Here is a 26,491-nt window from a genome sequence, read left to right as displayed (position 1 = left end):
ACACACACACAGGGAGAGAGAGAGAGAGAGAGAGATGGGAAGGAGGTCTCACTACTACTGATGCAAATAGGTTGTGGAAGGTTGAGAAAGAGAGCAAGGGTGATGTCACTAGGAAGAGTGGAGGTCATGTGCTCCCTGGTCCGATGCTACTATACCCCAAGAAGAAGGGTGTCAAAAGCCCTCCATCATAAACCAAGAAGGTGAACTACCCACAACTCAATGCACTACCTTTCCCATATCCCATGTTTTTCAAGTAGCCACAATGTTATGGGAGAAAATTTGTTCCAATTCTCCTTCTTAAGAGACCAAACTTTCCTCAACATTGTTGTTGTTATGGAGGAATTGCCTTCACAATCACAGCTTGCTTCCAATAGCTTCTTATTTTGCTACAACTTCCCATTCTAGTAGCATTGACCTCCAAAGAAATTTTGTTTGTTATATTTCTCTTTATGTTGATCAACATCTATTGCTTCGACTAGGAACAGGTTTGAAATACTAGGGGTTCACCTTGAAAAAAATTAGTGTACCACGTGCATGCAAAAGGAGGGGTATTTTAATTCAACTTTTTGAAAAAAATTAATAGGTTTACAATAACAGGAGGGGTTTTTTAATTCAATTTTAGGAAAAAATCACTTAGTTCATAAGGAACTAGGGTGCGGTAGGCCACCTAAGCGAAATGAATGAAGAGAGTAATCTATAATATGTTGATTATAAATTAACGATGAAGAAAGGATGACAGGGCGGTGTTTGAAAAATACCTAACTATAAACTAAGCTGAGAATAGCAACCAAATGGCATATGTGTTTAAGCATTCCCTTCTTGCGAAGACCTCGGCACACAAATAGAAAAAGAAGAATTTAGAATATTCAAAAGTAAAAGAAAACACAGAGCTTGAAATGGAAAACATATATATATATATATATATATATAACCACACATAGTGTGGGCGGGGAGGCGGTGTGCTTCCTTCCCCAAATAGTTATAATCCGAGGGACGGGTCCTTTCCTCGCGCACTGAGGTTATAGTCACTGAGAATATTAGCGCCGAGATTGAGTCTCACGAATATGTAAGAGAGTGATATATTACCTAAATCTCAATGAGTGTATCTGTATTCCAACTCGAGCATCGACCAAATTCTTGTCATGATTTCTTCCATCATTTGTTGTGGAAATCATGTCTCTACCTCCGAAGCGGTTTCTCGATGTGAGCGATGTTGGAGAGAGAGGCGACAGAGGCAACATCAGCTAGACGATCCAAAGAGATTTAGAGGCCTTCAAAAGTGCTCATGCCTTCCATCAAGAACTTTTCATCCAAAAGCATACTTTTCATCAAGTGTTGTAGGCCTTCAGATCAAAATTAAATCCAAGGCTTATATTAGGACAAGTGGCTCAAGGAGAAGCCAAGAAACCCAAAATTCCCCATAGGTTGCCTACCATAAAGAGGGGTGTTTTTATTGGGGGGGAAATTTTAGTTGAGGCGTTTTTTAAATACCCCTTGAATGCACATGATATATAGGGTTTCTTACTAGTGCACCCCCCCCCCTACCCCCGAGACTAGGCCTTGAAACCATTCATTATACTCCAAAATGAAGTTTAAATTGAGATATAATGTTGCTTTTGTATGGAGCAATCAAGATATAAAAGAATCTTGATTTTTGTCACTCTAATTTTGAGCTATCACAAACCCAATAGGTTGGTATTTTTAGAGGGGGAGGAGTGAGATGAGGAGGATACAGTGGGGAGAAATTTGAGTTGAGGGGGGGAAGGGTGAGGTGTTGAAGAGCGCATGACCTTAGAAAGAAGCAAATATCACATGAATGCCATGGGGAGAAGGCTCACCTTGGCCAATGAAGGCTTCCACCAAGATGGCAGGCAAGAACAAGGCCAATGGAGGGAGGCATCACTCCTCTACTTGAAAAGATGGGGCGAGGTGTGTATTTGCCTCCCCTGATCTACTCTCTCTTGCTCACAAACATATGGGCTGGTCACACCAAGCATGGAAAAAAACGAGGCCTAAGAAAGAAGTGATTTTTCATCTCTTCATGTCCCACTCAAGAGTAAGACTCTAAGTTTGGATGATGTAATTGGATATTGGTCTATTAGGAGATGCTCTAAAATGCTAAAGAAAGATTGGGTTGCAATTAAAGCATAGATGTTGTGAATTTATGGGTTTTACATAAAGGTCCCAGTTTGCTACTGTTGCTTATTATGAGGTTTATACGTGGCATGGACTAGTGGCAAAAGAAATGGAGATGGCCCAAGCAAAACTTATAAAGTTGATCAAGAGGAGCTAGGAGTAAGCATTGTACCTAGCTTGCACCAACCAATGGTGATACAACTTGGTGCAAGCTACTATTACACTTTGTTGTGAGCTCTCCTTCTATCACTTACGCAATGTCTATTTGTTCTTTATAATGTGTTCATGGTCAACTAATACTTGTTTTGAAGCAACTTGACATATGTTTGAGCCGAGCATGCTTACAATGTGTTCCTTTTCAAGCAAATGTGTGAGCCAAGTATGCTTAGGATGTATTATAAGTGATTCAAGATAAATATTTTACTCTTAATAAAACAAAGGAAGGTAGAAGAATATAGAGAGAGAGAGAGAGAGAGAGAGAGACGATCAAAATACATACATGTGTGTGTGTGTGTGTGTGTGTGTTATAAAGAGAGAGAGAGAGAGAGAGGCAATCAAAATACATACATGTGTGTGTGTGTGTGTGTTATAAAGAGAGAGAGAGAGAGAGAAAAGCAATCAAAATACATAGATGTGTGTGTGTGTGTGTTATAAAGAGAGAGAGAAACGATCAAAATACGCTATTTTTTTGCGGTTCAAAAGAGAAAGTATATTAACAAAAAGAGATTAGAAGGTAAAATAAAGGAAAAAGCCTACCTTCTATCCGAGGATAACCCGCTATACCCAAATTTGGCCCGGGGTTCTAAAAACTTATTTTTTTTAAACCAAAAAACCTAATGGTTCTCTTAGCCTTCTCTATAGCTATTCTCATGTTGCACTCCCAAGTGAAGTTCTTTGAAACACAACATTGTTCTTGCACTTCTAGAGATTTGTCCTCTTATCGTTTGCCGCCAAACCACATACAAGGTGTCATTCAGCTTACTCCGATCACCGAGGAATGCACTCCTCCAGCTCAACTTAATTTTGATTTGGACTTTATCTAGACTATCTCTAACTTGCTGGAGTCCTTCACATTTTTAAATTATCTAAGGGGGCATGAAACGTCCAACAGTCTTTTGCAACTCCAGCACCGTGATATCATTCAAAGTAACTTTGGGGAACAATTAGAGCAACTCAGTTACCCTTCTTTCCGCCTGGAGCAATTTCGCCCACAGAAAGCCACCTAGACTAACAGACCTTTCAGAGCAATTTTTCTAACAAGTCGAGGATATACCTGCAAAAACGCTGGTCCAGTGACGAGGGCCCAATCAGACAGCCACAAAGACCTCCCCAACAAGGCATCTCCATACAAAGATCTCTTCCCACCCCCCTTTGATTTCTCTTTCCACACTTGCACTAGTCTTGCCAAAAGTTCCGACTGTGGAATCTTAAGGCTGAACTCTGAAAGAAAATCAAAATACGCTATTGCAAATCCCTTTACATTGGCACCACAAAACTCCTGTTACAAATTAGCTGTGGGTGTGAAGGAGGTTAACTTATTGAATAGAAGGAGCTAGAAGTATATACAACAAGGCTCCATCTGCACGGGCAAAAGGAAAATTAACAGGAGCTTAGGTAGCAGCGGTTGAGAGTGGTTGCGAAGGAAGTTCATGCCGGATATGGAGACATGGAAAAGGTTTAGTCTCGAGCTCTTCCAGGAAAGGATAGTCTGTGTAACCCACGACAGGGTCCTGCGTGTAGAACGTATTTCTATCGTATTTGTTAAGAGGAGCGTTCAACTTAAAGCGACAAGGTAGATCAGGATTAGCTAAGAACCAACGGCCGTAAACGACCAAGTCCGCTTTGCCGGAAGCTATGGCTTCATTGCCCGTCTCCTGATTGTAGCCACCAGCAGCCAGAAAGTTTCCTCTAAATGCCTTCCTCATCGGCTCCAGACTGTGATTCTCAGCTGGCTCCCCGTTCCTCACCATCCTCGGCTCTACAAAATGCACATACAGAATGTTGAGCTTGTTGAGTTCCGTTGCCATGTACAATCCTAGGGCCTGTGGATCTGAATCCACCGCATCCGCATAGTCTGCAAACGGCGATAGGCGCACGCCCACTCTCTCTGGCCCGATCTCCTCCGCTACGGCCTTCACTACCTCCAACGTGAACCTGCACCGGTTCTCTAGTGACCCACCATAGCGATCCGTCCGATCGTTCACTCCGTCCTTCATGAACTGCTCCACCAGGTACCCGTGCGCGCCGTGAATCTCCACCCCGTCGAAACCTGCAGCCGATGTCGAGGTATCAGTCGGGGTTAACTATTTGCAAGTAAGGCAATTTCCACAAGTTACTGCCTTCCTCAATTGAGATCTAGACGGCTGCATTGACTACGTGCGACACATCTAGTAGTGTGCAAGTTTAGAAATTCAGACTTCGTTTTGCCTTTACAAATAAGAAATTTAGACTCCATAAAGCCAGAAATGGCGTTCCTAGCTGCACTCCTAGCGCTAATTATGTTGCGGGTACTCTCGTTGAATAGAAATCAAGACCTGCGGAAATGGCATTTCTAGCTGCCATTCTGAACTGTTGAACGATTGGTGGAATCTCCTCCGTTTCCAGAGCCCGCGGTGCGGAGTAATCGCCCATCTCTTTGCCCGACGGCATGATCAACTGACCAGCTACCTTCTTATTCGAGGAGGAAATCGGGGCCTGACCGTTCGGCTGATAAGCTGTATTTTAGATATTTTAGTACAGAATTTTCACGATAGCCCCTTACCAGCTCTCTATTGTGGCATACCTGACGATTGATAGATAATTTCAAGCACTAGAGAATTGCCGCATTTCATAACTCGGAAGACTAGCAGATTAAGCAGTTAACAATACTCTCACAATTTTGTTATTTGAGAGCTCAGTTATAAGTTCCCGTGAACATCGTCGATGTCCAATGTACCTGTATTAGAGACTCTGCCAACATGCCAAATCTGACAGAAAAAGATGCCTCCTTTGCCATGGACTGCCTTCACAACGGGTTTCCAAGCTTCGACTTGTTCGTCTGTCCAAATACCAGGTGTATGTGGATACCTGCATGGACAGCCAAGCACACTCACAAATGAGAGGACGGCTGTCTGTGAACGTCCCCCTCTGCGACGTGAACTTCAACAGCGTTGCAAGAGTGGACAGCTCAGGACTAAATCATGTTGGAAATTCGTCATTGCCTAGAAAGCCTTACCCATTTGCCGTTTCGGAGACAGCAGTTGCTTCAGTAATCAACAGACCACCAGGTGTAGTGCGCTGAGTGTAGTAGACGGCTAAATGAGGCTGAGGGATGGTATTGTAGGCTCTACATCTAGTAAGCGGTGCAAGCACCACTCTGCACAGTTACGACTCAAGATGTCGATCAGAACAACGACCTTCGAACGACATATTCGTCGTAGTAGCGGACTGACTGAAAGCATCTCTAATCGCGTTTCGTTTACACGTTTGGCAAGCGCAAACGTAAGAAAATGCGCCGCAAACAGTCAAGCGGAGAGCTCAAATAGCAGCCGACAGGCTGGATTAATTCAGCCAACAGAACCTAAGACCTGAGAGCTGGAAATTACCGATGAGAGAGCTGGAATTGGCCTAAGCGATAGGGGGTCAAGAGGGGGACGCGCTCGCCGCAAGGGGTGCTGTGGGGATCGGCGCAGAGACCATCTTTCAAGGTTGGACCGCCCATGATATTGGCAATGCGAGCTGGCCCGTGGAAGGAAGAAGAAGCGAGCTAGGAAAGGGAGATCGATGGGAGACGAAGGTGAAGGTGAAGGGGGGAAGGGAGAGCTTTAAAAAGAGAAGTGACGACTTGATTATTGCGCTGTTGCGTGATTGATTGATTAAACAGAGAAGTGATTGTATATGTGTGCGCGCGCGTCATGCGTGTGTATTTCCAACCCCCAAAAAAAAAAAAGTGTGTGCGTGTGTGTGTCCACCTGTGCAAGTGTGCATGTGTGTGTCCACCCGTGCACGTGTGTGTGTTTGTGTGCGTGTGAGAGAGAGAGAGAGAGATGCGCATGCGCACGTGCACGCATGCGTGTGTGTGTGAGAGAGGGAGAGAGAGAGAGAGAGAGACGTGTGTGTGTGTGAGAGAGAGAGAGATAGAGAGAGGTGTGCGCAAGTGTACTTACACATCTACACATCCAGCCCAGTGTGCTCTTACACTCGAATGCGACGAGCATGATATGACAGTCACAAAGCCCGGTATCGGCACTAACAAAAGAACTAACCATAATCTGGCCTAGAGGCAAATCTGCCAAACAACCAAAGTGCCTGCCAAAGGATAGCCCCAAAAACTATGAATGTATATTTTTTATAATGAATGGTGCTTTTTACCCAAAAAAAGAACTATGTACACATATACATATGAATATGCATATGTGTGTCTCTGTGTGTGTGTGTGTGTGTGTGTGCATCTGTGGTGATATCACATGGCCCATCTTATGTGGGGAAGTTAAGGGGTTTCTAACTCCCGATCCTTTGCCAAATGTGCTTATTGCATGCGTTGTTTATTTTTACTTTTTTTTTTTGTTTTCGCCATAGTGCTAGTTGGACAATGTCCCCTCGTTTCTTAATTAACTCTCACTTACTTGAAGTGTCTTTACATAAAGATTATGATTTAAATCTCTCTCTCTCTCTCTCTCTCTCTCTCTCTCTCTCTCTCTCTTTCATTTTGTCTAAAAAAGCCCTTCTTGCCTTTATAAAGAAAGTAACCTCTAGGGTCAAGCTTGAACCAGGCAGTTACTATACTATAGTACTGGTCTGTATACTCTCCCTATTCACTCTCACCTCTCATTTCTAATAATTCGCCCTCCCCCTCCCTATTCACCTATTTACCTTCTTCCATGGAATTAACCTTGTTCACCATCGAAGTAAAGCTTCTTCCGTCGAATTCATTCTCCCTTTCTTCGCCTGCATCCTACCCTCAGCCTCCACCCCGTCCCTCTCCCTTTCCCTCTCCCTCCCTCCCTCCCTTTCCCTCATTAATCTATATGTTTTGAGAGAATTGGGGCATGTAATGCAATCATGTAATTGATTAAATAAGGCTCACATTGAGGAGAAATGGGATATTACTTAGAATAGTATAAATTCTATGAAGTTAAGAGATACTACTATTCCTAGCTTATTGGGGAATTATTCCAAGGTATTTATTAGAAATTATTATTTTCTAGGGCTTGTACACAACACACACACACATAGAGAGAGAGAGAGAGACAGAGAGAGTGAGAGAGAGAGATTTTACAAGGACATGTAAATGTTGTTACAAGGATGAGTCCCAAAAATGGAGTTTTATTAGGTAGATGTTTTGCTTTCTTTGTATATTGTTTTTTATGCATCAATATTAATATCCTTAATAAAAGTGAAGGATCCCAAGGGAGAAGGAGAATTATAAAACATAGTTTGTATCTCAGACATAGGTTTAATGATGATGAGTTCATGTAGTGTTTTAGAGTATTATAAAACATACTTTAAACGGTATAAATAAGAAAATCCCTTCTTGCATACGAGTCTTAGATTCCTCTGCCATATGAACCGCTTAAGTCTATTATATGATTATTTTAAATCCCCCTTGCATATGTGGATGTCCGAGTTTATACAAATTTATTCCCTTTAGGCTTTAATTGTATGCAAGTAACTTATGTTTGTTATGATATGCTAGATTCTTGTTTTCTAGTATTATTACTGCTAGTATGAAGGATTTATAGATTCTATTTTTCTAGTATTATTAATGTTAGCATGAAGGATTGCTAGTTGAAGCATAATGCTTTGTTTCTTATTTGCCTCGTAGACCTTAGCTCCTAACAAGAGGTTTAATGATGATGAATTGACAGAGTGTGTATCATGCGCATTTCTTTTCTTCTTATTAAGATGAGTGCAAAAGGAAACATCAATAAGTGGGGTACCCTTGGAGCTTGGATAGATAAAAAATATTATTAGTACTTTGGAATTTGCATCAATAAAGTACCTTACCCATAAAATAACCATTGAATATTATAGAGTCATGTCTTTGCCAAGTTGAAAATAATGACATTACAACGTGATGTGGAATTTTCTTTAAATATTAATAAAATAGCAAAAAGTCTCTAAATCCAAAAGTTTAATAATAGCAAAAAAGAAACAATGATACCAAAAGGACCCACCTTGACTTTAAGTGCACAAGAGTGCATCTTGTCCATAGATAATATGAAGACTTTCATACAGGTGAAAGGAATGGGTCCTCCCAATTGAAAAGAACTCCAAAATGCCCAAAGTAGGAGGGGATGGGGTGGAAAGTCAAGCATATGTCCCTCTAAGAGGGGCTCCCGGCCCTATTATTTATTGAGGGTGAAAACTTATAACCCTTATAACTTATAAACTTATTGAGGGGCTCCTCTCCTGTTATTTATTGAGGGTGAAACCTTATAACCCCTATACTCTACTTCTTTAGAGTATCTTCTTATAGCATCTAAGCCAAAAGAGGAGACAATGTGGTGGGAAGTGGATCTTCATGACCTCTGTGTTCACATGCTATAAACTTGCTCTCAAGTGTTTATGTTTTGCTATTTGGCATAGGCCTAGAGCCACTGGCTCATTGTTGGCCACCTTTTGTATTGTGTCTTTGTGGGTCTGAACCCCCCTATCTAATAAAATCTAACTTGTTATATTTATTTATTTATTTTTATTGCAACTTGCTTTTCTTTTCTTCAACTCTAAATTTCCAATTGTTAACTGTTGGATAAATTAATGTTTAGGGGACACACTTATGGACATGGCCATGTGGTGTGTGTGTGTGTGTGCCAGTGTGCTAGTGCTTGTGTAGGACATGGTGTAAGTGCTAGTGAGTACCATGGTAGGTGTGTCAGGTGACTCATTAGTTAGGTGTCACCCATCTAGGTGTGATTGAGATAAGTTAGGGACTTGGTGGCCAATTTGATGGACGACTTGGGGGTGTTACTGATGGAGACAATCAGGGAGATAATCATGGATCTAGAGCCACGTACTTAGGGGCATTCCACTATATGTAACTCTACTCATGAATGAAATCACTACTTGTCATTGCTCTCATTTGCTCACTTGCTCTTGCTCATGCTCCATTTCTAACATGGTATCAGAGCATGGTTGACTAAGGCTTGACTTCGCCACCACGTGGTCATCCCGACCAAGCTTCCTTAATTCATCCATGGAGTTTCCCCCTTTGCTCACGACTTTGCAACCTCGAATTCTCAGCATCCAACCGATGGATTGAAACATCCTCCTAGCTGAAGCTTCCTCATGTCTGGGCGACCTCACTGACTGAAGGGCTCTCCCCAAACCGTTGCAGATTTTGCATGTCGCGCCTTCTTCTTCACACAAACTTTTTGCAATGCTTGCTGCTGTGGATAACTATTTCCAAAAGTATTTAAGGAGGTGTTAGGGGATGGTATGAGCTTTATGCTGATGAAGTTTGGTCCCATTTGGTCCAGTAATATGCCCGAAATCGACCAAAACACAGTCGATCTTCCTCATACAATGCCGTGCGATTCTTGACAAATTGGCACAATTCCTTTTCATGGCTTCTTGCCTGGGTATGAGCTTCAATTCAATACCAAATGCCCTCTTTGATTTGCTCCTAATCAACTGAATTTTGGCCTACAAGTTCACTGTTTCATGGTTGACTAATTTCGGGATGTTTGACTGTGTTTGACTGAGCTGACCAAGTCAGACTGTGAAATTTGTTGAGGGCTTTTGTTCCCAACATGCTCTTTGCCTTGGAGAGCATTGGTTTGACTTGCATGATGGTTTCCAATGGATATGATTGGAACAAAGGTTTCAACTACAACCATTATGTTGCTTATTTTGAAGATGCCATAGTTATGGTTTCAACATCTTTCATGATGTATGAAATGAACTTGTATTTGATTGACTATACTTTGCCATACAATCATGACCTCGTCTTGTACAAGAGTAGACACTGCCCTTGCATGACAAGTGGTAAGACCCTCTTTAGTCCATATGATTCGCAAAATGTTTTTAAGGCTTGGACACTCCAAGAAGGTAAAGGACTACAAGGATCTTGTATTGCAAAATATGGACAAGATGCATTAAAGAGTGTGGAGAAGGACAAAGAGCAAAAGAGTTACGCAAGGAGCTACATCAATATTGATATGCTTGTCCTCTCGGAAACTATGAAGAAAAGGATGACTTCACCAACATTGAAGAAATACAAAGGTACTGCAAAGACCTCTATCACGGAGGATTTCATCTAGGGGGGGCATTAACCCTACCTTCTAGTTTTATGTTGTGTGTTTGAGTCAATAAGGTGCTCTACCATGGATAGTCCATCCTAAAATGATATGCTATTTCCATTTTAGTTAGTCATGTTTTCTTGCTTTGAGTCATATGTCCTATGGTGATACCCAAAGACACATATTCCAGGTGGACTCTCTTGTTGTAAACTAAGGTAACCATATTTGGAGTGAGGCCATGGTGGAGCTAGCGCGTCCACATGTGCCTACTACCAATGCAACTAGAGTGAGACATGAAGGGCTACTACCAGGGTAGAAGCTCATCAATTTAAGGGGGGGTGTTGGATAAATTGATGTTTAGGGGACACACTTATGGACATGGTCATGTGGGGTGTGTGTGTGTGTGTGTGTGCGCGCGCACTAGTGCTTGTGTAGGACATGGTGTGAGTGCTAGTGAGCACCATGGTACGTGTGTCAGGTGACTCATCAATTAGGTGTCACCCATCTAAGGGTGATTGAGATAAGTTAGGGACTTGGTGGCCAGTTTGATGGAGGACTTGGGGGTGTTACTGATGGAGACAATCAGGGAGATAATCATGGATCTAGAGCCACCTATTCAAGGGCATTCCACTATATGTAACTCTACTCATAAATAAAATCACTACTTGTCATTGCTCTCATTTTCTCATTTGCTCTTGCTCATGCTCCATTTCTAACATTAACTCTGTGTCAACATGGACTCACGTAGCACAGAATGTGTGTGTGGAATAGCGGCAAAGCTCCGCTTGTACTTGCATCTTGTACTTGCACGAGGCTAGGAATAAAATCTCTCTTAGGAATTCAACATGCGTGTTCTACATGCAAGTCCTACATCCAATTCCTACATGCAAGTTCTACATACAATTCCTACATGCATGTTCTACATGCAATCCCTATATGCAACTCCTACATTCATGTTCTACATGCAAGTTCTACATAAGATTCCTACATGCACTTCCTATATGGAACTCTTATTTGTATGCTCTACATGCAAGTTTCACATACGCTTCCTACATGTAGTTCCTATATGCAAGTCCTATATGCAACTTCTATATGTGAATCCTAGATGCAAGTTCTACATGTAGAGAGACAAAGTCTTACAATTCCTACATGTAGAGAGAGAAGCTCTCCAACTTGTATAAATATCCCATAATGGAATGAAACCCACACTCTTTCGGGAATTGTGTTGAGTTCTATTTTGGTGCTCTATGCAATTGTCTCCAAGTGTCCATGCTCCCTTGCACTCCACATCCAAAAGCATGTCCTAACATTGCCTCCTTCTCCTCTCTCCTCCAACCTTACAACTCCTCCCTTCCCTCTCCTCCTCCCTTCTCCTCTCTCTTACCACCCCATGCTCTTACACCTTCCTGCTATACTTATACTACAAACGATGATACCGATATATCTATACTAGGTGATAAAAAGCCTCAGAATCCTGCACACCTTGCTCATCCTATGGAAGCCATGGTATAGAGCCAACATTTGCTACCATTGCCAAGGAGAAGTAAAAAGTAGACATGCGCAAGTATGTGTGAAACAAACCACCACGTACTATCACGAACATATCCGTCAAGGGCTAGGAGAGTACAAATTTTTCCAACTGTAGCCAAAAATAAGTATTCCAAGCAGAAAGCTTGGGTTACTAGCTTAAGAATTTTATTTTTATTTTTTAAACAGCCACTTAAAGAACAAATCAAGCCATCTAACTGGCATCAATGTGTAGAGCTTACATTTCTCATTTTTATAGGAAAGCGATCTAAGATAACCATGGAAAGTTATAGGCATGGGAAGGTTGTAGGGTTTAACCCTAACCCTAAATCCCTCCCACCTCCATTGATTCCCTCTCCACCACCTGATTCTTCTTCTTTCACATCTAGCCTCCCTCCTCTTCTAAATTCCAAGCCTTCTACAAGACCCTCATCCCTCTCCATCGAACACCATCCTACTCCCATCCTCATCATCGAGTTTGGTTCAAGCACTTCTCTCACTACAATAACCTAGCCATCCACCCACCATCCATTATAGCCCTCAACAATCCATTACATTAACAAAGATTTGGGAGAGCGTTGTAGGTGATCATCTTCCCCTCCCTTTCAAAGTCAGCCAAGTTTTTCATCACCACCTCTCTCTCCACCGCCCCACCCCCTCCCTCCCCCCCCGCCTTTTTCCCCCTTCCTCCCCCCCCACCCCCCCTCACATCCCTTTCCATCCCCTGCCCGCCTCCAAACCCCCCCCTCTTCCAACTTCCCCTCGCATTCTCCCCCCCCGTTTTTCCACCTCACCCCCCTCCGTGCCCTCCACCACTCTCACCACCCCCTCTTCCACCCCAACCCCCCTCTTCACTCCCCCTTTCTTCCCCCCTCTACCCCCTCTTTCTCTATCCAATCCCCCCCCTCTCTCTTTCTCTCATCTCTCTCTCCCTCTGTTTCTCTCACCTCCACCTCTCTCTCCCTCAGCTCTCTCATCACCTCACCCAGCCTCTCACCCTCCATCCCAACCCCCTTACACCTTCCTACCTAGGGCCACCTACCTATCTTGTAGTAGTGCCTACCTAGGACGGACAGCGATGGCTCCACCATGGCCTATCTCGCAACGGCTCTACTGCATGTGCCCCTCTCCGTCGATGCCCTACCGATTCAATGCCTCTAGCACCCACCCTCCGCCACTCCTAGCCCACACCGCCTCTGCTCCACTTGCGACGCCACCTGCCTGACAAGTCCCTCACCCACCAACTCTGCCTCCAACGTCGATGCCGACTCCATCCATCATCGCCTCCAACTACCACCCAGCTCCGCCTTCGCCTCCCTATCCAACTCCTCCCTCACACTGCTCCCCACAGCCCTCCCCTCCCCACCTGGCTAACTGTCTCGGCGATGACATCTCCACAAACAAACAAAAAACAAATCCAACCACTAACCCTAAAAAGTAACCCTAATGAGGTTAGGTTATGTTAGTTCAATTAGGTTAGGTTAGGCTAAGTTAAACTGACAATTAGTTAGTAAGGCTAATTGTTAGTTAGGTTAGGCTAACTTCATTAGTATTAGGTTAGATTAACTAGTAAATTGTAGTCAGGTTACATTAACCGAAGTTAAGGTTAGGTTAGTTGCAATAACTATTCAATTAGATTAACTAGATAGTTAGGCTAGTTAGGTTAATCGGATAGTTAGACTAATTGAATCTAATTTAGTTTTTAAATTTCTAAGGCCATTTGCAACCAAACGTATAGACCAAAGGACCCCTAATTTCACCATAACTTTAATAGACCATAACTCGCCCATTTTTTGACCCAAATTGAACCCAGTTTGAACCCAAAATTCACATACAAAAACACCATGCTATGGGGTATTTTTCTAGCCCATTATACACCATTTCAACGTCCCTAGAACTCGTTACCCCTAATTTCACCATAACTTTAATAGACCATAACTCGTTTTTGGACCCAAATTGAACCCAGTTTGAACAAAAAATTCACATACAAAAACACCATGCTATGGGGTATTTTTCTAGCCCATTATACACCATTTCAATGTCCCTAGAACTCGTTAATTTGTGCTCCTGTGTGGGCTAATTTTTGCACTAGTTTGCCATAACTTTCAATCGCGACCTCCGATTGACGATCCATTTGTACCGGCACACTACCATTCTCAAGGAGAACAATCCTAGGCATATTTTATAGCATGACATTCCCCAAATTACTAACACAACTCTAACCCCCATAACACACACAACTCAACTTTCGAACCAAAGGAGGACGCACTCAGTCAAACACATGGCAAGTGTGCATGCAATTACAATCTATCTAGCGTCTATGACAACTCTCCTCACTGACTCCACCTCCTCCAATTAATCAAAACCCTCAACCTCATCCCATCCACAACATGGCAGATCATCGTCGTGACTGATGATGATGACCTTGAATTGGACGACGATGGCAACAACTTCTTCAACCCCCCCAACTTCAACAACAATGGAAGAAGACCCCTAGGAAATCTTGAACTTCCAAAGTACAATGGCTAGGGTGATACAGAGAGGTTCCTTCAACTCTTTGATGCGGCTTGTAGACCCGTAGGTGATCAATCTAACGAGACCAAAACCACTTGGTTCCCTATGGCATTGGTCAATGAAGCCTACAAATGTTACTTAGATCTTTTGGTCAAGGAACATGCCACATGGGCCCTCCTTCAAGCCAATTCAAGCGACAGTTCCAAATGGATCCTTCAAGATAACCCGCCTTTCCAACTAGGCAAGATCGAACATGGGCATCAAGAAGAACTCCGCACATATCTCGACCGAATGAAGTGCTTGATTTCCAAATATGAAGCATGCCCAAATGACAAGTACCTGATGGCCTGGTTCATTGCAGGCCTAAAAAGAAGATTCACAAAGAAACAAAAAAGATAAATAGTACGAGATGTTAAGTGTTGCTCATGCGGCAGGGGTGGACATTGAAGATGGCATGATGGATTTTGACTCTGATAGTGATGACAGCAAGCACATACACTCCAAAAAAGGCAAATCTAAATCAACTACAAAAACATCTGATGAAATACGCTTCTCGGCCATGACCATGAAGCTAAAAGATGAAATGATGTAAGCAGTGGAGCAAAATCTTCACGTATCAATTGCAACCTCCAACATATCCAAGGCACAAAAATGTATGGCATTTGCATTGCATGGCAAACCATACAGCAAAAGAATGCCACACCTTCGAGGCTATGGTATTATATTTTTGCAGTCGATGGGCATGATGAGAGCAATTGCCTATTCAACATGCACAAAAACCCACCTCAACCTCAACAATATCAAGTGGCACCCATTCCAACATATAGGAAACCCACATTTGCCCAAGCACTGCCAGCTCCAAGACTGAATCCTATCCAGTTCCAAACCCAAGCTCCGCAAGCTACTCAAAAATCCATAGTAATACGCAAGAGCACCAAATCCCCCTCCTCTAGTAGTTCCATTACAACAACTTCAAACCGAGGATGTAGATCCACAATTTGAATATGAGGCTGAGTACCCAGCATACTATGTGGAAGGAGTAGAAGGGTTGATACTAGTCTATGCGGTGGTGACAAAGTGCCCTTGGCCCCTACACTATGTTGATCAACCCCAATGATGCCTATTGGAACATCAGGCTTAGCCTCATTTTATTTTGGGGGTTGAACCTAAGGGGACAATCCATGCAAGCATGGCTGATTCTACAGTCTGTGCAAAGTGGTTGGAAAGTAGCGGGGCTACCACGATGGGGACACTCTGTGATTCTCTCCACAACTATAGCACTTGATTGGTGCTCAAAATGTGTTTGGTCGAAGTTGATATCAACCTAGACATCGAGCCAAGAGAAAAAGCCATAGCCATTGATGCTCACGAGAGAGGATTGAGAGTCAACTCGTCCTCTCAGTGTAACCAGACATCTTTCTCCTATAATCGCAATATTGTAGCATAGACACCACACTTTGTTGAGAGATATGGTGCCATGAGCACATAATTAGAGGAAAAGGTATGAGCTACATTATGGCATTGTGTGAATTAAAGTAGCCACCCAAGATGTGGACTACTGACAACGAGATGTCTGAATCCAAACAGTCACACACAACTTATATAATGAGCACCTCTACAAGTAGTAGCCCAAAAAGTAGAATCAATTCTCATCTCTGTCAGTCTTGGTGCAACATCCTTGGCTATTTTTGCCAAGCACTTGCTAGAAGTATGTGTAGGACTTTTAGCTATTGTTTTTAGCTTTCATGGATGAATATTGAGCTACTTTTTAGGCTCTACTTGTTTCTATATCTTCTGCACAAATCTTCCTCCCGTGTCAACTTCTTATGGGTATTTTAAAACAACTATGCACCTTGGACATCTTTGAAGAGCTTGGCTACTCCAAGTATGCGACAAATCTTTTTTCTCGTCTTGTAATCTGGATGTTGTCTGATGAAGCTACTCCCATTAAGGATTCTATCATTGTAACTACTCCCTTAAGCATGCTGAGGAGACCGTGTGCATAAAATTAAGAAAATATTTTTTGCATCATCCATTATGCATGAGCAAGGCTCCCTCCTTCTTCCTCCTACTAGTCGATTTCTCCTTTACAATCCCTCTTTAAATGAGCTCGTTGTCACCACCGTCAAACGTCTATGTGTGTGCATTTTCAAAGCTCTCTGTCTTTTCAAAGGTTCCCATTGATTTACTAGAAGTGACCATGGTTCAAGATGGTTAGCTTTGGTTAAATTCATCTAGTTGATGGTCCCTATTATGCACCCCAACCGTTGAAATTTTCATTGGCAAAGCGTTCCACACCTGGTCAACGTAGATGAGGTATCTAGTGATGTACCACAAGATTTGGAAGATTGTAAAAGAAGACATACCCACTGCACAAAATGGAACCTAGAAAGGAAAAGATGAAGCAACACTATCACTCATTGGCTTGCACTTGATTCCGAATATAATTTATCACATAGACTTTAAGGATCATGCCAAAGATGCATGAGATTAGTTGAACACAATGTTTTGAGCAAAAGCAAAGAGCAAAGAAATTCATCTTAAGATTGAATTCTATGGTTTGCACATGATCTTCCATGAATCCATGGCACAATTTGTGAGCAAGATCAAAAGCATTTTGACCCAGTTAGAAGGCCTAAATGCAAAACTAGGAGAAAAGAATGCACTTGCAATCCTCCTTAAAAGCATACCTGAAGAGTATAATGCATTAACAACAACCTTGAAGAATCTTGCAAATCCAAGATTTGAGTCCAATGTGTGTCATCTCTTCTTGAGAGAGTTGACAGAGAGTTGAAGGCATCAACATTAACATATACATCAACATGCGGCAACAACCATGAAGAACAAGATGATTGTTTAGCAAAGTGACAAAGAAGTGCTACCATAACGGAAGAATAGGTCACTATTAAAGTGATTACAAATTGAAGAACAAGCCAAAGTGTAACCATTGCAAGAAGCTGGGACACAAAGAAGAAGACTATAGATTGAAGCATCAGCAAGTCAAATACGCATAGTCATTATCAAGCAATGAGTAGAATGGCAACAAAAACAAAGTGTACTAAGAATCAAACCTTGCCACCTTTAGCCCATGTTTTGTAAATGTCACCAAATGAGTAGACCTTGGTTTCAGATATCAAACTTGACCATATGAGAGTAGCTATGTAGGCACCTAGGGGAGGTATTGATCTTGTAATACCACACTTGATCACCTTAAGTAGCAAGTATGCACTAAGGGGAGGTGATGGACTTTTACTCACATATGACCACCTTGCAGTGGCCAATGCATCACCTAGCACCAATGGGAGGTGTTGAGAGATATGGTTCCATGAGCACATAATTAGAGGAAAAGGTATGAGCTAAGGTATGGTGATTTTTGAATTAAAATAGCCACCATGGATGTGGACTACATGAGAAGATGATGTGGAGCATGGGCTACTACTAGGAGAGATGTGGATCATAGGATCCCACATGGGTTGACTATTCTAAAGGATCTCTTTGTATAAGAAGCCTACCTTGTATTGTTCAACACACATTGCAATAGATTGAGTGTTTCACTCTCTCATGGTTCTTTGAACCTCCTTGATCACCTTGCTCTTCATGTATTGAGACTAGACCTTGTTTTTCAAACACTTGGCATCGTTTGAATAAATTGCAATAAATGGTAAGCAATATCTCACCTTGCTAGATGTTTTGAAGACTACTGTCCTACAAGAAGATGAGGGCCTCTACCAGATGAGACATAATGTATGAGATCCTCGAATTTGGAATTAAAGACATTGATCCAAAGGAAAATGGCATTACCAATGACATTGGCCTCATTAACATATAGGTAATCTTGGCTACTCAATAAGCTATTGAAGATACCATTGTAGAGTATCAATTGCCTAAAGAGGTATTTCAAGCATTATAGTCTTCCTTATTTTGACAGATGTCTCCTACTAGAAACTTGAAGATCATGAAGTTGATGGCATTAAGCTAACTATTGAAGATGGTGATAATAAAGCCAAATATTGATTGGGTTGTGTTGGTGAAGTAGAGCCTTGTCTTATTAACTATTGTAGAGCTCACTAGTGTTTAAAACCTAGTGCTTATTAACGGCGGGAAGATTATTGGCCCTCAGATTCACAGGCTAGCAAAGGAACATAGAGGACCTACTTGCAACAATTCTAGGCTAGAGTATGTAATAATTCTATTGAATTGCTTCAACAAGTTGTACAATGGACTTATGAATAAATAATCTATATATTTGAAATATTTGTGTATTCATTTTTATGACCTTCCTATGTTGAGTCTAATTTTATATGAGATGGATGCCTTTGTAGCAAGTTCATGCAAGCACACATGGACGCATGCATGCACACATGCACACAATTTGTAATACAAGTATATATATATATGCACACCCGCATGCACAAATTGTGTAATCCAAGTGTACACACACACACATAGAGTTAACCCTCAGATTTTAGCCCAACAGACCAACACAGGAGTGAGTATGGGTGGTGGCTAGGTAAGCATATTAGCAAGCAGTGCCACCAAGAAGCGGTGATCTTGCATTATTTGAAGTAGAGGCATCCATAAACTAAGGGTGGAAGACCCATGGCAAGTAGAAATCTAGCAAGTCGAGTGTGGCAACTACAGAAGGTGGTTCTTTTGGAGACTTAGACAAAGCATTCTAACATCAAGTAGAGAGAGTGACATTGTGTACTTCATGCTCTCCCTCTCACGTGATTTGCTAGGTTAGGAGTTTTCTTCTCAGTGTGCACTGCAAGATGAGACATCTTGGTTGTAATAGGTCCCTTCAATATACTAGTGTGGTTTTCCTTCCAATTGTCTATAAAGTGTATGCTTACTGTGGTCCTATACTTGCTAAGTGTTTAAGAACTCGATCCCCCATCATTACACGATTTTCTCTTCAATAGCAACCTTGACCTCTGAGTTATCTTGTTTCATTGGTTTTGTCACCTTCGAGCACACATGATCATATAAGGATTGCAAGAGCAAGTATCTTCACCCAATCATTGCACAAGGTTGGGATCTATTCATGAGCATCGAGCACCTGTGAGTTAACCCATCAGGAGAGAAAAAAAGTGCCAACATTTGTGTACTAGGGAAGGTGATAGTTGAAGCAGTATTGTGAGCTATTACAAGAAACTTCTCCTAGTAAGTACAGATGAGTGGTGTAGTCTAGTGTTGTGTTTGAAGACTAGAGTGTGGAATATAGAAAGCATTTATGCAGCTAATTAGCTACTACTCTCTAACATAGCCAATGGTTGATACACGCTTGGAAATAAGATGAAGATATGCATCCAGGCAGCGTAAAGAGTTCCTAAGCCAAAGGAATTGGCTACATCATACCATGAGAACTGGTGTCCCCGTAGATTAAGGATACATGGATTATTTCCCATGTAATTTAATTAAAAATTCATAGAGATGGTTCAACCAATTTCCAATTGGGTATTTTCCTAATTGGTATGCTATGTTAGAAGCATTTCCAGTTAGAAGTATTGGTATTTTTCTGATTGGTATGCTATGTTAGAAGCATTCCAGTGATGGTTCAAACAAGAAATCAATCAAGAATCTATTTGTACAAAGCTCAGTGAAATAAAACAAAACAAGAAAAAGTCCGTCCAAGACTTTGTATTTCGGATGTGAGCTCTTATTAATTAATTGAATACTATACTAGATGACAAGCCTAATAGAAGAGCCTAGATGATTATGAGATGCATACAGGTGGACTTGCATAATCCAGAGGTAGTTAATCTAACTAAGACATATGAAGAGTTTCTTGATTGAGCTATAGCTCTTGAAAAGAGTGAAGGCCTGAAAGGCAAGACAAAGAAGAAAGATACAGATAGTGATACAAAAGAAACACCAGCAAAGAGAGATAAGCTCAAGACCGATTTGAAAAAGGCACTGGAGGAATTGGGCATTTGAAAGAAACCAGGTAGCAATGAAAAGCAGTGTAATAGGCATTCTAGGAATGTCACACTGAGTACAAATACAAAGCCAAATATTGCAACATTTGCACCAAGTTTGTACATGATGCATCTAACTATTGGTTCAATGGCAAGAATCACCAAGTGTCTGCTAACCAAGTGACAATTGACACCTGGCCTACCAGTGTCAATGCATTGACAACAACCCTAAACAATCTTTCAGACCCATAATTTGAGGAATGTTTGACAGACATCTCTTCTTGAGAAAGACCCAAGTCACAATGCAAATGCCTAGTGGGTCTAAATCCTCCCATCCCAACCTCGTGCCATCAAATCCCTGGAACCCTTCATGAGTAACACCAATGTACGGGACAGAGCCCACCGTTCCACACCTCCTCTTGTATCACAAATGGTCCTTATAGACGAAGCTATGAGAATCCTAGTGCAAGTGCTAGGAAGGGGGGCTGTAACGCCACCTCCATCTTTTTTAGGAAGGGTCGACACCAACCCATCAAGGAGCAAGCCTATCATAATCTCCAAGCCAATCACCAAGTTTGTAGGAGAAAGAGACCCAGTCTCCCATGTTGAGAGGTTTGAACAAATCTATGAGACCTTTGGTCATATTGGGGATCTAGACAAGGTCAATGCTTTTGGCTTGAGTCTTGATGGCAAGGCTGGATAATGGTACAGAGCCTTAAACCGTGGGGAGAAAATAAATTGGGACACACTGCATAAATCTTTCATTGTGGGATTTGCCCCTAGTGGTCCCAAGTGGAGACTGATTAACTAGCTTTATGGACTGAATCCTTAAGAGACTATATTGCCAAGATTAAACATTTGAACTTGTGATGTGAAGCCCATGAGAGGATGAGTGATGTGAAGCTTCTGCCACACTTCCTCATAGGACTAGGGGATGCTAAGCTACTTGATCATTTGCTCGCTATGAATCCCACATCGTTTGAGCTATGCAGTGGTGGCGATATGCCTAGGGGATAACATGAGGGAGAAGCCCCAAAAGGATAAATCCTTAGCTTCCTCTAATATGTCCCAAACAACAAAGCCTTCAACCTTATAAGTAGCTAGGGATGCAAGCATGACACCCAAGGTACTAAACATGGAAGAGTTGGCCACTGTTCTATTGAACAATTTGGGCTAGCAATGGAAGGAAAAAACATTGAAAGATGCTCCTAGCAACCCCCATCTATTTCCATAGAGAGATAACGTATGTTGTGGGATATGCAAATGGAAATCATCCCACTAAGGAGTGCCCTCATCTTAGAGCCAGGCCAACACTCTATTGTGCCGATTGTATTCATTGGGGAAATCATGATACATCCCAATGTCATTATCCGAAGGTGATTCCTCAATCCATCTATCAACAAAGGTCATAGTTAACATTGCCTTCGCAACCCACCAATCTGCCCAAGCAAGCACAATTGGCAATACAAGAAGCCACATTAGCCAATCAAGGGTAGTTTAGGCCTTAAAATATTCCATTACCCTTGCCAATACTAGGACCTCAACCATCACCAAATTACTCCTCTGAATCAAGTATTAGTGGAAGAGCTACGTAGTGATTGGGGCAACCCTGAACCTACCTTTAGTGGAAAACAACTATCCCCAACATGTTGACAATGTAGATCGGTCTAACATTATAAGTCACTACATTATACAAGATGGCCAATACATTCTGTTTTACCAAACAGCACTGATTTCTTAAACAATGGGAGATAGGAACAACTTGACCAAGACACAACCCATTAAATGCCGGGCCACACCTAGCCAATGAGTGTCCATATAAGAGGCAATCTAATTAGTCGATCACATGTGCACCAGTGTCTAATATACCACCACCATTGTGCACTATGGACCATCTTTTTAAGGATTGCCTGATGAGAAGGCCATCTAAGTCCACAAGCCTTAACTTGAGCATTGAGCGAGGCCAAGAGTCATCAGCATCCTTGAATATAATCACGAGGTTGCAAGCTAAAGCCCTTAATAAAGAGCTTCACAAACAAGCCAAAAGGGTTAAAGCAAGCTAGATACGTCAATTTTACAAGCAAAAACCTATGAGCAGGTTTATCCGAGCATGTTTTTTAGGAGATTTAAAAAATTGTATTTCTTTAGGAAACATGGTTTTTACACTTTTATTTTCACTAGAACTAGATCCCTTTATCATAAAAACATACGGAATTGTCACTCATTCAATTTTACATAACATAAGTTTTCTTCTTCATAGACATCCTTTGTACCCCTATTTTTACCTTTAAAAAGTACTGAAAAATAATTCCTTTAAGAAATATTCCTCATAATCACTCTCAATGTAATAATATTGTACATATATAATTACTTATTAAACATATTTATATCAATATGACAAGAGCTTTCTAGTATTTTAATAGCATAGATAACAATATATTTATGGATATGTTTCTAAAGAAGTTTAAATTACTATAAATAAGTATTAACTTGGGATTATATATCACTCTCATAAAATATACGTAATATATATATGCAAGATTTTCCAAAGTATAACCCCATAAATGTGCTCAAATGGGGTTTTCTGATCAATTTGAGTGGCTGAATTACTATATTTGGACATGGGATGTGAAAGTTATGCCACTTTTAAAAGTGATGTCCATGGTAGTTTTGCTAGCAAAACTACCTTGGAAGACCTACTTCAAACGAGTTTCACTGGTGAAACTACCTTGATAGCTTACTTCAATGAGGTTTCTTTGGATAAACACTTTCATAGGTTAGGTTGAGAGAGGGTTTTCAATGTCACCCCTATTAAGTAAAAGTTGTAAGAAGGATCATGAGGGAATTTTTATAGAGAAGTCTACTCTACATGTGGTTTATTCAAAAGCCATCCCATTATGTTACTCACCATTCCCAAAGATTCATGTAAAGATTTGTGTATAAAATAGGCATTGCTATAATACTTCACATATTTCTAAGTGAAACTATGTTTTGTTCCGATCTATTTTTACCATATTTTTACATAGTTGGAAGCTTTTTTTTTCCTTCGCTCGGGGGATCAAAAGATTTCGCTCATAAAATGCTCGTCCCCAAGCTAGCACATCATAGCCTAAGGAGCTAGCTAAATCCACACAAGTAAGCACCAAGGGTACAACAAAGATTGGGAAGGGACACAATAAGGTCATCATCCAAGATGGGTTGGATGAAGACACGGCCTCCCTATAGCAACATCCTCCTCCTCTGGTGTTACTTTATCAAACATAGCAACAAGCACCTACATGAGGCAAATGAGGGAATGATAAGGGACTCAGAAGCCACAACACCTAAGGGTCATGGTGAATATTATGACATGAAGTTGGGGGTAATAAACTTCACGCACCTCTTCACTTCCTACTGCTTTTGAACTAAGTGACAAAGATATTTATCCTTTAGAAAGAGACATTAAAAATAAGCTTTTATTCTAAAATACCACACCATACATTCCTCCCTTAGATGAGAATGAAGATGGTAATATCCCAAGTGATGTTGTACTCAAGCATAGGGAGAAGAAAAGGATCAGCAGAGGCCTATAACTTTCAGTAGAGACATGATACCAAAGATCCAAACATATATAGAGATGCGCCTTGAGATGGGCTTCGCACTGATATACATTTCGTAAGAAACAAAGAAGCGGCCAGAAAGTTATGGGCGGTTTACTACACAGGGGTAAAAACTATCATAAAAATAGACTGTCAAACACAGAGACTCATAACTTTTTGCTATAGTATATGATTCAAGGTCTAATAACACAAAGACATGCATCTTGGAGAGAGCTTCGCGCTAATATAAGTTTCATTAAAATTTGACTAATGAGCGGAAAGTTATGAGCAAAAAACTAACAGGGGGTCAAACTGTCATGAAAACTGCCCTCCACCCATGCTTATTTCACCTGAGCAGGATGCTCCCTCAAGACTCCACCTTCATCAACGATCCACCACTCATATATTTTGCCTAGAAGAGAGTAAGTAACTCCCTTGGTGGCTTGAGTAATGGATGGACCATGTACGTGCAATGAGCGGCTGAATAGAAAGAACTTTTAAGGCTTTGAAAGAAAGAAAAGGGAAGAGAGACTCAAGAGAGGGAATACGAAGTGATCTTCATTGTCTCAATAGAGTGAGGCTCCACTCCAATGTAACTTAAAATACTACAAACACAAGGGAGAAGAAGAGGTTTCATATGTACAAGAGGGAGCGAAAGCTCCAAGACTACTCATAGAGAGAGATGGACTCAAGAGTCTACATAAGAGAATATCTACAAGAGGGAGAGAAGGCTCATGGAAGAGGCTTGAGGAGACTAAAGCTACAGCAACATGAGGCCTAATGGTGGAAGAGATGATGAACAAGGGAGAGGAGGGCTCCTTTTATAGAGATTTTGTCACCCTCCTTCACCCATTTATAATTGCTGCCTGTAGATTCTTTTCCCCATCAATCACATAAGCTCGTTTGTCACCATCCATGTCCTTTTTGGCTACTCTTGTGTCTGCCCCAAAAAGACTACTTTTGTTTGAGCCAAATGACACTTGCTAGGATTTAGACACCCTTTTGCTTCATCAATCCTAGCTAAGGCCATCTTTAACTTTTCCATGTGATCTATGCACTGAGAATAAGTGCAAAAATCATCCAAAAACTTCCTTATGAACTTTCCCAAGTAAGGCTTGAGCACTTGACTCATGAACCTTTGAAATGTAGCTGGTGCATTGGTCAACCCAAAAGGCATCACTCTGTAAGCAAAAACTCCCCAAGGTGTGACAAATCATGTTTTCTTTTGATCTTCCTCTCGAATACGAATTTGAAAGTACCCAAAATACCCATCACATACAGAATACATCTCATGCCCTACCACTTGGTTTAGTATTTCATCTTGGAATGGCAAAGGAAAATGATCCCTCTTAGTGCATGCATTCAAAGGACGAAAGTCCACACAAACCCGCCACTTATTTCCTTTCTTTGGTGTGACAACTATAGGAGATATCCATTCTGAATCATCAACAAGAAAGATGAATCCTGCCTCAAGTAGTTGTGTTACCTCTTTCTTTAGTGCCTCAACTTGGATCACCCGCAATCGCCTTAAGCGTTGCACAACTGGCTTGCTTTTTGGCTTCAACTCAATCTTGTGCTTCACAAGAGAGACTGGTCGTACCTGTGAATAGCTTGTTGCAAAGAGACATGGAAAATCATCTAACATATCCCAGTACTGGAGCTTCTCACTATTTGATAGAGAATCACCAAGAAGCTCTTCATTGCATTGGCGTCATTTAGTGTGCTCCACATCCTCCACATGAAGTGTCTCTACATGATCTTCTTGTACCACCACCTTATTCCCTCCTGACTCATCCCAATCAGCACCAAGACAAAGACCAAAGCCACTCCTTCCACCTCACCCTCTGAGCTGGACTCCTCAGAGCTACACCCTGTCTCTTCTTCTTCATCGGTTAAGTCAGAGCTTGAACTCTCTGATGTTGAAGACTCCTCCTTGACAACTTCCTTTTTGTGACTTCTGATGTTGTAGTGCACCTTCTTATCATTTCCTTGCAAAATCAATTCTCCAGTATCCCACTTTTGAACAGCCTTCACCTTGTGTAGCCAAGGCCTTCCCAAAATCAATGGATAGGCACGTGCATCTGGCTTGGTAGGGATCACCCGAAAAGTAGTCGGCACAGAAATTCCACATACATCCACTTCTAGATTCTTCACAACTCCAAGGTCTTTACCCTAGTATTATCAGCCAATTTGATGCGATAAGGAGTGGTAGTACTAGAGTATTTTAAATCAGCATCTGTCATGGTCGTCTCACTCATGACATTAATCGATACACCTCCATTAATGTACACATTAGAAATCACTTGACCATCAATGATCACATCAACCACAGGTACATCATCTCACCAACATCTATATCTACCTTTTGAACAACAAGAATGGCACTTTTCTTCTTTTTCTTCTTTGACTCTCTTGTGCTTGCTAGCTTTCCCCATTCCTTCCGTAGTTTTGGAGACAAAGCAAGTAATTGACCAAAGGTGATATGAGCTTCCTTTTCTTTAAGGTCGGACAACAAGTCATAGCTTCCAATGCCTTGTCCTAAAGGAAAGTCTGACTGGCTAATTCTCCTTCTAGATGCTTTTTCTTACTACGGTGTTCC

General features: G+C 41.5%; 1 protein-coding gene across 2 annotated transcripts; it reads right to left on the bottom strand.

Moving 5' to 3' along the window:
• Positions 1–3,577: 3,577 nt before the first annotated feature.
• Positions 3,578–5,936, bottom strand: LOC147901015 (putative 12-oxophytodienoate reductase 11). Of its 2 annotated transcripts, none has more exons than XM_087375401.1 (5): positions 5,721–5,936; positions 5,351–5,491; positions 5,072–5,202; positions 4,671–4,850; positions 3,578–4,405 (listed from the first exon to the last, which is right to left on the bottom strand). In XM_087375401.1, exons 1-5 carry the CDS (start codon positions 5,834–5,836, stop codon positions 3,747–3,749), a joined length of 1,227 nt encoding a protein of 408 aa, XP_087231527.1. In that variant the 5' UTR covers positions 5,837–5,936; the 3' UTR covers positions 3,578–3,746. The 2 variants fall into 2 exon arrangements, with proteins under 2 accessions (XP_087231527.1, XP_087231528.1); XM_087375402.1 differs by having other exon boundaries at positions 5,351–5,492; positions 5,766–5,934.
• Positions 5,937–26,491: the final 20,555 nt, after the last annotated feature.

This window comes from Dipteris shenzhenensis, chromosome 6, assembly GCF_047967505.1.
Source record: "Dipteris shenzhenensis isolate YYH24624 ecotype China chromosome 6, Dip_SZ_1.0, whole genome shotgun sequence".
In the NCBI taxonomy this organism is placed as follows: domain Eukaryota; kingdom Viridiplantae; phylum Streptophyta; class Polypodiopsida; order Gleicheniales; family Dipteridaceae; genus Dipteris; species Dipteris shenzhenensis.
The sequence above is the reverse complement of the archived record's forward strand: the minus strand, read 5'-3'. Positions and strand labels throughout refer to the sequence as shown.

Excerpts from the sequence above, each read along its gene's own strand:
- LOC147901015 (XM_087375401.1), bottom strand. The coding sequence starts at position 5,836 with ATGGGCGGTCCAACCTTGAAAGATGGTCTCTGCGCCGATCCCCACAGC. Across the intron at positions 5,492-5,720 it reads CAATTCCAGCTCTCTCATCG|AGTGGTGCTTGCACCGCTTA; the intron begins GTAATTTCCAGC and ends GTAACTGTGCAG. Across the intron at positions 4,851-5,071 it reads TGGCAGAGTCTCTAATACAG|CTTATCAGCCGAACGGTCAG; the intron begins GTACATTGGACA and ends TCTAAAATACAG.